General features: G+C 42.4%; 1 protein-coding gene across 13 annotated transcripts in view; it reads right to left on the reverse strand.

Annotated features, from left to right (window-relative positions):
* Positions 1-1,866: 1,866 nt before the first annotated feature.
* LOC142579306 (protein scribble homolog) overlaps positions 1,867-12,926 on the reverse strand; it is a 180,594-nt gene continuing 169,534 nt past the window's right edge. For 10 of the 13 annotated variants that reach the window (XM_075689368.1, XM_075689365.1, XM_075689362.1 and 7 more), the window contains 3 exons: positions 10,801-10,989; positions 9,316-9,388; positions 1,867-5,360 (listed from right to left, as the gene is read on the reverse strand). In XM_075689368.1, coding sequence (XP_075545483.1) covers positions 5,248-5,360; positions 9,316-9,388; positions 10,801-10,989 — 375 coding nt within the window. In that variant the 3' untranslated portion in view covers positions 1,867-5,247. Of the gene's footprint in view, positions 5,361-6,885; positions 6,952-9,315; positions 9,389-10,800; positions 10,990-12,926 lie in introns of all 13 variants that reach the window. The other 3 variants (XM_075689359.1, XM_075689367.1, XM_075689366.1) reach the window with 3 other exon arrangements.

The following is a 12,926-nucleotide window of genomic DNA, read 5'->3' on the forward strand; positions in this document are numbered from 1 at the left end:
ATCTTGTATGATGCCAGGGTTAGCGCAGAGTATGAAATCTATTTCATTTTTAGTCTCGCCGTTCGGGCTCCTCCACGTCCACTTTCGGCTATCCCGCTTGCGGAAGAAGGTATTCATTATCCTCATATTATTCTGTTCCGCAAACTCTACTAATAACTCTCCCCTGATATTCCTAGTGCCTATGCCATATTCCCCCACTGCCTTGTCTCCAGCCTGCTTCTTGCCTACCTTGGCATTAAAGTCCCCCATTAGTATAGTGTATTTGGTTTCGCTCTACGCATCGCCGATTCCACGTCTTCATAGAATCTTTCGACTTCCTGGTCATCATGACTGGATGTAGGGGCGTAGACCTGTACAATCTTCATTTTGTACCTCTTATTAAGTTTCACAACAAGACCTGCCACCCTCTCGTTAATGCTATAGAATTCTTGTATATTACCAGCTATGTTCTTATTAATCAGGAATCCGACGCCTAGTTCTCTTCTCTCCGCTAAGCCCCGGTAGCACAGGACGTGCCGGCTTTTTAGCACTGTATATGCCTCTTTTGGCCTCCTAACTTCACCGAGCCCTATTATATCCCATTTACTGCCCTCTAATTCCTCCAATAGCACTGCTAGACTCGCCTCACTAGATAACGTTCTAGCGTTAAACGTTGCCAGGTTCATATTCCAATGGCGGCCTGTCCGGAGCCAGTGATTCTTAGCACCCTCTGCTGCATTGCAGGCCTGACCGCCGCCGTGGTCAGTTGCTTCACAACTGCTGGGGACTGAGGGCCGGGGTTTGATTGTGTTGTTCATATAGGAGGTTGTGGCCAAGTACTGCACCAGGGTGGCCAATCCTGCTCTGGTGAGGGAGTGCGTTACCGGTTCTGGTCACTGGGATTAGGCCACACTCCAGGCCTGTTTATGCAATTTTATCAACACGCGGACTTTTTTTTTTTTTTTTAAATCCGGTGGAAAATTGCCGGCACCGGGATTCGAACCACGGACCTCTTGCACGCGAGGCGGGTGTTCTACCTCTACGCCACCGCTGCAACCAAGGATCCATGAGCTGGGCCAATCTCTCCAAATGTGCACTCACTGAGGGATCCATTTCACAGAAATAGCCAGACAGAAATGCAGGTGTTCATGTGCACATCTCGCAAGATCAGGCAGAGTGAAACAAAACAATCGCAACAACTTGCAGGCTCAGGCTTGGAGACCATCACCTGAAGTGTGCCGCAGCAAAATATGCGAGAGAAAATAAAGGAAGGTGGGGACCGTGACGTGTGTGTGATGCGATCCTCTGGTTCTAGCATAGAGGCTAGACAAGGGAAAGTGGCGAGAGTGTCTATGTTGGCAGTGAAGCTTGCCTCCTGAAATCATGGTTCACGATACCTCAAACATTTTAATCTCTGCTAATAAAAGACTAATCTGAAAAATTCTTGCAGCAGAATGCTCCCTAGAGGGCATGTAACAATTTCCAGTGTATAACCAAAATTTGCTATGTGGCCTGATGAGGGGCCCTTTACTTAAAGAGTTAAAAACACATATGCATATATGCACATACATGCACACAGAATATCATATAGTCGCTGCCTGAGCCAAACTGATTTTCGTTCAAAGAGAAATAGCAATAATGATAGCACCCAGTCAAACATGCAAGGCAAGCATTGGCAGTACACATATTCATTTGTTGGCAAATAAATTGTGCTCAAATATGACGAAGTTGAGAGAAATATGCAAGAAAGAATTCTTGACAACTGATTGCTTTGTAGAATTACCAAAGGAATTAAAGGAAGCAAAAATGTTGCAGAGTATTCTGCCTATTCACCTTCATTACCTAAGTTTTGTAGAGGCTAAAGACATGAATAACACACACATAAGACTCTTTTGTACAATGCCTTTAATAAAACTGGTATGATACATTACAGCTACCTCTTTTATCTCTATACCTTCTTCTATGTACAGAGAATACAAAAAAAGAACACACAAGGAATTCTATATGAAGTGTTAAAATGAAGCCCGAGCATGAAATTCAGTTGGCTGATACAAAGAGTGTAGAGTTCCTGCACCACTGCCACCATACATACTGCTTGATGGAGTTTCAGTTTCGAGGCATTTAGGGTCTTTTTTTTTATTTGGTTCTGACAACCACCACCACATGAAACATGCTGAAGTGACAACACAGCTTTTGTTTGTATACTGCACAAGAACAGTGCAATTTAGTATCTTGGCACGTGACGAGGAGACAATGCCATGATGGGTTGTCACATAAATGCCTTTCCTAGGGTGCTTAATATGAGCCGATTTACTGGCACAAGAAAAGGACATCCTGTTCTTTTCGTCAGTCGCCAAAGTCTAAACATGGCCTGAAATGTGTCATCCACACCATTCAGAAACAAAGCAACAATATGATGTAGTCTATGACAAGCACCAAAGACACGGCCATGTGGTGGCAGTTGGAAGCATAAAGTGTGGGAGTGTGGAAGAAGCGTCAACTGTCAACGTTCCATAGTGCGATCAACATTGTCAGGGAGCAGAAGTGGTCAATGTGGAGGCAGCAAACCCTTGCCTCTGAAGAGCACTCGAACACCGCCAGGCCGGCAAAGAATCAAGCCACAAAAGACAGCAGAAAACAAAGATGTGGTGGTAAGATTTTTGTCTTTCATCATAACATTCAAGCGCATCTCAAAGGGGAATGTTTCAAACACGAGGGAACAGTCCACACTATTACAGTGTACAAACAAACACAACTTAAACGTTGAAGCATTATAACAATAGCATGAAGGTCCAGTTGATTATTACAGAACATGGTACAGAAGAGTGAGGGTAAAAACTCCACACTTGCAAGTGAGATGCAACCTCAACCACTTAAGGAAAAAGAAAAAGCTGTCACCAAATGCAACCACAAGTAATGAACACTTGCAAGTGGCAAAGAGCATCACGCTGGAAGTACAACTGTTTTTCACTGCCCGCAGTGTTGTACAGGATCACGTGATGCCAGGCACGTCATTCTTAGCTTTTAACAAGTAAATTTGAGAACTTCTGCTTTCGAAAGGTTTCCCCATGCTTTCTATCTCTATAGGCTAGGGCAAGATAAACAAAAAAATGAGTTTCTTGGTGCTCCACCAATTATTGGAGCGATGGTATGGCATAATAAAAGACAGAAGGTTGCTTCCTGAACACAAGTTCATGCAACTCTAGTTACTATGCTTAAGAATTCAATAATAAAAACGAGCTATGCTTAGCATGCAACTCTTATCTAAGGCATTGTTCGTGTTTAAAGGCCTATGCTACAACTCAGCAGATAAATTAAAGGTGGCGCAACTCACAAGTGCCGAGCGCTTGATGACGAATAAATAGTCGCGCTGTGAGAAATAAAACATGCATGGTGTGCAATCAGCATGCGGCTCTCTTTTTACAAAGCAGAGAAATCAACATTTGCTTGAAGCTAAGACTGGAAATGGAGCAACAATGAGTGCCGTGCAACTTGGCACAGAGAGGTCAGAAGGTCAGGGCACAGCTTGCATGAGGAGCAACCAGCTCACAAATGGAGATAAAACACTCATGCATAGAAGTTGCAAGTCAACAGTTGGTTTGATCAATCCCAATAACACCGGCAAACACACTAGCTTGTGCCACTGCTGCAGGTAATGAAACTGCCTTCACTTTTTATGCGAAATGGTAACATGTGATCTAAGAGAAATAAAGGAAGAAAAAGGTACGACCCTGTAACGCCAGCGCAAGGAACTGTAGAACTGCAGCCTTTTAATCAGTTAAGCAGCTCATGCTACAAGTTTATAACTGGCCTGTTTTCCCTGCTCGGCAAATTCAAATTCTGTGAGGCATTTCATTGCAGCAGCTGGTTTTGAAGAAGGCATGAACAATGGTGGCATACAAGGGTCTATGCTATTGGATGGTGAAGCAGAGCACAGTAAACTTAGGGAAATCTGTTGAGGTTTGGTAGTGATTATAAATAAAGAAAAAAAAAAAAAAAACTCGAAAGAATGTAGGTAAGCAATAACTTCTCTAAAATATTCAGTCGGAGCTTTTATTTAATATAGTATTCTTTTTTCCTAATTCTGAACTGTGCCATCATACAGTCAAGCCTTTCTATCTGTCTGCCAACAACACTTTGCCTCAGACACCTGCAAAGTATAGGACAGGACAGAGTCACTCATACGGGCAGCTCCCGTCTACAACGCCAGGCTGCGACGCTGCCGGGAGAGCGCGATGCACTGCTACTAGGCACACCAAAAGAACAAGGATGAAAAGGTAAAATAAAGAGAATTCTATAAGAATAAAGGACTGACACCAAAAGTGGCAATAAAGTAGCGTCATTTTATGCAGATGATGGCAAATGGCTAGCCAAACACAATTTTAAATTCTCAAATAGCATGATAGTGTGGCACTGAAAGCTGGCACACCTGGCACTGGTGCGACATGGTATAATATAAGCTGTATCTTTTGAATAAACGGGATGCTAGCAGATAGCTAAGATAGCCAACTGAAACATTGGTAAAACATTAATAAAAACAAGGTGGCTGAATTCATACCATGCATGCAATCTGCATTCGCCATTAGTATATGACCGCTGTAGGCAGAATTTACCTACTCCTGTAGCACAAATGAAAGGTGTGCTAAACTTACGGCAATTTGTAAATTTTCCGCAACGCTGCAATTGCTGGGTTATGGTTGAAACATTACACGAGGGCAAATGATCAATGGCCCTTATTACTATACGAACACTTATAGGTCTATAAAAGGCACTATAAATAATGAATGGCGGGGCACCATTTAGACTATCTCAGCAACAAGAAATGAAAGACGGTAGAAAATTAATGGATTACCACTTGTGGGGAAGTGCTCAAGCAAAACAAGTCACGCCAACAGCAAAATATCCACCATGAGAGAGCTGAGGTTACAGTGGGAGAATGGCTAAGTCAGGTTTGCAAGCACACTCGCCCTCGTCCACACTACCACACAGTGTGCCACATACCACTGAGACTGCTTGCGAGAACCTGCCTCACTATGTAAACACATGCACCTCACGTGCTCAATGAAGCTGCAACGGCAAAACAGAAACATGAGGGGAGGACGGAATGGATGCATAACACACAGTGTTTCAGTTGCACACAGTGATGTGATGAAAGGGGGGAAGGGGGCTGGATGGGGAGGAGGAACAGACGGCTCGAGGTGTGACAACCGGTGCCTTCTCTCTCTCTCTCCTAACTGGCAGCAGGCACTTGTTGGTGCAATGGCAGCCTCATCTGCGCTTGGACCGCCTCCGTTTCTTCTTCTTGGCTAGTGCTGGCCCTTGGTCGGACGTTGGCGAAGGAAGGTCTCCTTCGTCGCCGACGGCCTCGTCCTCGCAGTTCCCTGGGAGCCATGTGCAGCATCATGCGATGATCTTGACTTGGCACCATGGTTGACACAGCCAGTCAGCACGGTGCAAACATACCCTTTGCCAAAAAGTGTGCAGATCGTGCACCCAATCCTGAGACCTGAAGACCGCTCGGAACATAATCGCTTTTCGAGCTGTTTCTTTTACTAAATGGTAAGTTACAAATGTGAACAACGAATTTGTTTTGCATAAATTCCACTGTTCAATGCCGGAAGCAGCGAATCCACATATGTGGACAAAGTAAGCACCTTGCCATGTTCAATATGGCAATAGCTGCTTTTTGCATGAACATGGAGAAGAAGATGCAACAGTGCGATGTGTTGCCATGTTGACTCCACATCCTGAATTTTTTATGCCATTTCACCGTATTCCTAATGCACTTCATGGGTGCTTTTCATTCTCTGTGACAAAACAATGGCCTGTAGCCAAATTAATATCAATTCCCTTGAAAGCTGATTAAGTCGCTTTCATACAGTTCTGCATGCATCTGACATCATCTCCGGGTCAACATGTCGTGTAATCACTTCCTAGGTAATTTTGACAAGCAATGGAGACAATGTGCTATATAATTACAAGGAGTCTCAGGAGGATATAACTGGAACTAACAATATGCAAAAAATGTGCAAGTTGGCTGAGCTCCAAAGTTCTCTTTCATTAATAAGCATTTGTCCAAATATCCCCTTCTGCATTTATTTTTAAAAATGAAAGGGCAAAACCATCTGCCCTCCACAAGCAGATTCTGCACTTATGCGCCGCTGAGCTTGAGAACGGGCTCTATCCCGGCCATGTGGCTGCATTTAAGTAGATTGTGGTTTTGCCACATAAAATTCCAGAATTGAATTTTTTTTTCCGCATCAATGGTTTCAGTTCTGAATGGTTTTGGTTAACACACAGATATGGGGAAGGGTGGAGGGAAGAGGAGAATTTATCGGAAAGTGAAAGGACAGTTGTGGCAGAGCTAAGTTTTCTAGAGAAAAAGAAAGGTTGGAAGCATAATTCTTGCTATGCATGCACTGACTATTTCATTGAATGGTACATGCTTTGGAAGCCCTTGAATGGTATGTGCTTGAGCTTTCAAAAGTGATGTCTGGGCAAAAGATTTTGGTTGGAGCTACTAATAAGTCTCGAAATGCAGGCAAATTACACAAATCTGTGAATCGTTCATTTGTTATAGGCAGCATAATGAGGCCTCCGTCGCGGCCTTGCTGCTAATGAAAAAAAAAAAAAAATGTCCTGGAGCATAAGGGGAAGTTTCAGCATTTGTGGAACCGGATCGTATCAGTCACCCTACACCTAACAGACTTTCTTCTACAGATTGCAGCTTACAAAGTTGCGAAAACTGGCAGGAAACAATTTTGTTTCTTTTCTCATATAAAAATATCGCAAGCGCAACTACACTAAAAGTTGTTAGCGAAAACGTGCAATGTAATCAAGCATGCACTACGCTACTCTACAAAGCTGTGGTCCATCAAATTACAGATAGTTCCTCTATTAACTCACCTTGTCAGCAGTAAGGGTGCGTACCAGAGATGCTCCGGACACCCTGGGTGCTAGTCGGCCACCGTGCTGGACAAAGTCAAAACCCCACCACCAATAGAAAGAGGAGCCCCTCAACCACTCAAGGAAGAGAGAAATGGCATGCAGCCTTTTGTGTTAATTACAAGCAAGCACCACGTGTAGCGTGCAACTCATTAACAAAACTCTGTCCATACCTAATTTATAAAAATGCCAAGTTGAACTTTTAATCACAAAATTACTTGGTGGAAAAGAATATAAATGTGGAAGCGTAGGTAGAAGAATACCTTTATCTGATGTGATCCTTACTTCTTTTTTTTTAGTTTACAGTAAACAGTAAACAGCTGACAAATAAACTTTCCATGTTCTAGTATTCTTGTTATTGCTTCATTAAATGCATTATAACAAAAGCACAGAATATAGACATTTCTCTGTGATCCTAACAGTCAAGTGTTGCTTGAAGCAATTTTAGGAGTTTAGCCACCACACTCGGCTCTGGAGCACTTAGAGTAAAGTTGAAGTTGATGGCCAGTACTTGTGGTGATGGCTGAATGCACTTTGGCTCCCATTTTCACTGGATTTCAGGAAATTAAACAAGCTTTACCAACCCTTCACATATCTGCGTATGAGCCAAACCACCTTGTGAATGTGTTAAAGTTCACAAATGCCAACATACAGGGTGTTGCGTTTTGGCTGCACCAAATTTTTTAAAGGTTGCCAATTCCAACCCTAGATCGAAATTACTCGATGAGACGGCCATTACTTCTATGAGAAATAAAAATATTCATTTGAATAATGAATATAAGTATGCTAATTAACTTCTTAGTTAATTACTTTACGCCACATATTTCGATCTACGAATTGTAGCTGCTGAGTTTGCACAGTGTATTCACTTGGAATGAATTCTCTGGACAACGCCAGTTTCGGGATATTAATTTTCAAAGTGTGCGACGAAATGCATTGGTGTTCCAGTTACTTCTGTGCTTGAATACATAAAGCAGCGCTATGTTAAAAAAAGCAACTCGAACACCAATGCATATCGTCGGACACTTTGAAAATTAATCTCTAAACTGGTGCTGTCCAGAGAATTAATTCCAAGTGGATACACCGTGCGAACTCAGCGGCTATAATTCATAGATTGAAATCTGTGGCAAAAAGCAATTAATTAGAAAGTTAATTAACATAATTATGCTTATTATTCAAATGAACATTTTGATTTCTTGTAGAAGTAATGGCTGCCTCATCGAGTAATTTAGATCAAGGGTTATAACTGTGCTATCTGCCATTGGCAACCTTTAAAAAATTTGGTGCAGCTAAAACCAGAAAAAACCCCCTGTATATCTGAACAACAGCATGCTTTTCACATTCCAGATAACCAACATTTATTTGTCCCATTAACATTAGAAAAATCTGATTCCTAAAATATCACACAGAGTAAACAGTTTAATTCCACCATTAATACCTAGCGACCAATGCAAACAGCCATGCACATACGTGCACACAGACAATCAGAAGCATAAATGCTATGCAAATGGTACAAAAGAGGTCATTAAAACGGAATGCACATTTGCACAAACTCTGCAGCAGCGTCCTACTTAGCGTGGTTGTCTTCTTGTTTTTTGCGACAGTTTAATTGTGGACAAGTACAGACTACAACGAAAAAAGGAGACAAGGCTATGAAACCTCTGCATGCCTCCCGGGTGGCTCTGCAGACGCAGTGCCATCTAATCATAACAGATGCACTCTTAAAATTGTTCCCCTTTTCAGTGGTAAAAACTTTAAAAATATCATTGTCATTCTCAGGGTCTTTTTCTTTTTTTCTTATGGTACTAATCGGTGGTTTTTCATTCTTGGAAGGTCTACGAATGGTAGCAGCAGCATAGGATTATGAGAATATTACACTACATACCTACACAGCTACACTACATGCCTACACATGTACCTAGCTGTTCTGCTACACATTAATAACTTTTCTAGACGATAAGTTAATCATCACGGGCATAGGTGTACATTGGATCCCAAGAGGCAATTTTTAATGACGGTGCTCAATTTGGTGCAGACCTTCAGGTAAATATGTTTTCATGATTTGAATGATTGTAGAAGTTTCTGTGGAAGCAGTGTTTACAGTCTGAATACAATCAAATAAGTGCCAACATGCAAACAAACAAAGTGCTCGGAGGATTTTTCTCCTCTAAAGTGACACACAAGGCTTAACAAAGCAAGCTAGCACATAACCTCAGGCCTCGTAAAAGAGGGGAAAAAAGCAACCTCACATGCAGAATGCAGCAAGCATTTTAGCCACAATATTTACACGTAAAAAGAATGCGAAGTAAAGAGAAACAAGTGAGTGAGTGAACATGCAAAAAGAGATAGCTGTCACGGATAAAGCAATTATGGTAGAGTGCCCTCACTTACCGTTGTCATTGGTGGCATCTTCGTGCCTCCCATGTAGCTCCAGAGAAAGGATCTTCTCAGTTGTTGTCTCAATCTGAGAGCATGATGCATTAGAGAAATCATGAAAAAAGTTACAGCAATATCAAATGAATGTAACCCAAGTTTACAAATATGGGAGGCTAAAGGAGGAATAACAGACGGGTGAAGGACAGCAACTCAACAAATTTCATGGCAACCAGATCAAGCACCAACAATGGAAACAGCAACGTTGTTAATACATTTCAAACAAAGTTAGGGAAGGGGAAGCACAAAAGGTTTCCACAAAGGCAAGGAGGGTTTGGTGGATTAGAGTGAGTAAATTTTTAACAGCAGCATGCCATTGCATTAGGTAGTTAACACTTCATGTGGTTTTGCATTAGTAACATTTCTTATAGCCCTCGGAAGAAGTTGTCTCCGCAATACACAGGAGTCAATGTTGCAATTATTGCACTGTCCATAATAGCCATAATGTAGCAACACCTCCATGAAAGATGATCCCTTTATGATAGATTGTTGAGGCCCACTAGAACCTTAAAAAGCAACTGTATGAATTTTATGCAAGTGCCCATGGAAAATTCCCAGTGGCACAGGTACCATCATGCTAATCTTGATATGAACAGGAATCTTTCAATAAATTGTATTTTAGGCACCAATGTAAAAATAATAATGAAAAAAAAAATCGCAATGTGAACTATGAAGTATGCTATACTTTATTGCAGCTTCCAAGTGCCTGAGCCTAAATCATGCATACACACAAAAACATTTTTAAAAAAATAAGTACCACACAATAAATGAACCGAAACATGCAGAATAGAAAAGCCCCAGAAGAGAGCAGTAGAACAGTGCCCCAGACACCAACAACATCCATGCTTTGTTGCGCACATGCAAGCCGACTTCAACTGGGTGCCTTCCTATGAGACTGCTGGGTACTTTGGCTCTAGAAAAACTGCTAGAAGAAGCTACAGCGTCTCAACTAATCTGAGATGCAGCTTACCAATGTGAAGAACGAGCAGACAATGCACATCCCCTGTGCAGCGGAGCGTTGCAGCCAAAATAAGCAAAATCACTGACACTGTTCCTAGGCAACAAACAATGCCAAAAAGTGGAAGCTAGTTTCAGGTCACGGCTACTGCAAAACCTAGCTTGTGCATTGAAGGAGGAGGTCTAGGAACAAAATATGTGTATAAAAGGGCAAAAAAGAAGAAGAAAAAGGCCAGGCAAAGACGAAAACCAGACTGCTAAGTTTTTCTCATCACCAACGTAGCAGCGTATAAAGTGCCACCAACAACCGAAGTTGTGAACGATGCGAAAAGACGCAAAGGAGCAGAGTGCCTCTACTGCGGGATGCAGAGCCTGGAATGCGACAGTGTGTGTGTGGTGGACAGGGCAGAGAGGAGCACAGCAGCTCTGTGTGTACCCGGCACGGTTGCAGGACAACCCCGCTGCCATCGCAGAATTGGCGGTTACCTCTTTCTCGACCACTTTCTCAACAAACTCGAGCGTGCGCAGGCGGGCCTCCCCAGTGTGGGGATCGATGACTCGCTCAATGCGGCGGGACACCGTCTCGTCCACGACGTGCTCCCGCTCCACCGTGCATGTCTGCCCGTCGCGCAGCGTCAGCACCAGCCGAGGCAGCTCTTCGTCGCCGAGCAGCGCCTTTGCACGGCAGCAGGGCGAGCCATGATGCTCAGACATCTCTCCTCTAACTCACTCGTACTCCCTGGCTGCTTTAAAAGGTCCCTCACCAGGCTCAATTGCAAATTTTGGTTACGTACTAGAAGTTGTAGGGGTGTTGTCTAGGGAGCGTCGTATCGCAAGAATTTTTCATGTTGCTTTATTATTTGAGAAGATTGGAAAAATCGAATGTTTAGTTGCTATGCTGCCAGGAGGCAAGCTTCACTGCCAATGTAGTTACTCTCTCCTGCCTCAACTAGCATATGCAAGTGCCATTTTCTTGCCTGTCTTCTTGAATACTGGAGCCAAGGGATTGCATCACACATACGTCGCGAGTCCAGTCTCTCTCTCTTTTCTCTTCTTCCCTTCCTCTTTTAGCAGCGCTGCACACTCCCAGTGGCAGCATTGCACATTCTTCATTGGACAATTTATTTAGGTCACATGGCATAATCATAGATTTTACAGGGAGTGTGTGTTATGTATAGGCATTTGTGCGTGTGACCTTGACTCTCTGGCTGAAATGGCGGCTCTCTCGAGGGAAGTGCGCATGGGCTTCTGCTTGAAACTTCAGCTGTTTTCCACCACACAGCTGCTTGATGGTGCTTTGCAGACCTGACTGCATGACCTACGAGCCGCGCTTGTCTGCTTGCAATGCCCAAACCTGGTGAGGCGCCCTTTAATGTCACCAATGAAATTCAAAACTACAGGAAACCTGGCCCCTAATTCAGTAAAAAGAAAAGCTTCTAACATCTTTTGAACCTCAAGAAAGGTTCTGATCTTCGAGCAGCATCCTGTTGCCTCCTTTGAGTACTTTGAAAAATCACTGGTGTTGAAGGCAATGATGGCAACATGTGTGCGAGTTACACAGCTGCACTCTAAGTGAATTCAACAAAAAGCTCAAATGCTGGTTAATTATAAAAAGCAATCACAGAACTCAAGCTTTTGTAATCATAGTCATTGTCTTTAGCTCTTTCCCGACTGCACCACCGGAATTATCATTCGTGATAGGTGCTCTTGAATTGAACTTTGTACACCTATCACATGGCATTCTATTTCCACAGCTTCATCAATGTCATTGTCATGATCATAAGAATTGTGATGACATTTCAGTTGCTGCATCATTTTTCAAGTTCTGCATTTTACTGAACTTTCACTCACAAACTACAATAAGGTTATGGAAGGGTAAAGGTAAACTTTCCCCTAACCTATTTGTACCTCTGCTAATCTTTCTGAACTTATAAGATAAAAAAATATGCCGTATTTGATTTAACTTTCGAAGACGACTCTTTGTGAATGTTCTTGCACAATTTGGCAAGAAAATTTCACCATTCACATGCCCCTACCAAAAAATTAAAAGCTACCTTAATGATGGCACTGTGTTCAATAGAGAAGCTGCTAAACTATACTTGAACTTGTCACACTCTTCGTTACAGCCAGCGAATATTTTTAAAGCAAGCAATCCTCTAAAAAGAACTAAACATTCTTCCTATCGTCAAAAAAAATTGGAGTCTTCTAGTTTCTCAACATTTCCTTTAATTTTTTTTTACAAGACTGTTATAGAATACAAGAATCCATGTGTAAAAAAGTCTCACGTGATATGTAAATCAAGAAAGAAAAGCAAGCTAAAGCAACAATGCTCGTGCTAATCTTTTAGGGACCTAAATTATGTGAGTTCAAGAAACATGCAGAATGCTTCTTGCTTATATGAAGACTAAAACACATTTTCATCCAGAGCAGTAATTCTCTTTTGCAAATCTCTCAATGAAGAAATGAAAGTGCAAGCTCCATCTGTAGCTTAACGAAAAGTGAAAAAGAGTTACTTCATTCCGAGCACAGGGTTTAAGAGGACAGCATAAGTTGTCACACAGCCCATTTACCATAGGTTCCTACACACAAACACAGGTGACTGATCAGCAGTG

Source organism: Dermacentor variabilis, chromosome 4 (genome assembly GCF_050947875.1).
Source record: "Dermacentor variabilis isolate Ectoservices chromosome 4, ASM5094787v1, whole genome shotgun sequence".
Taxonomy (NCBI): Eukaryota; Metazoa; Arthropoda; class Arachnida; order Ixodida; family Ixodidae; genus Dermacentor; species Dermacentor variabilis.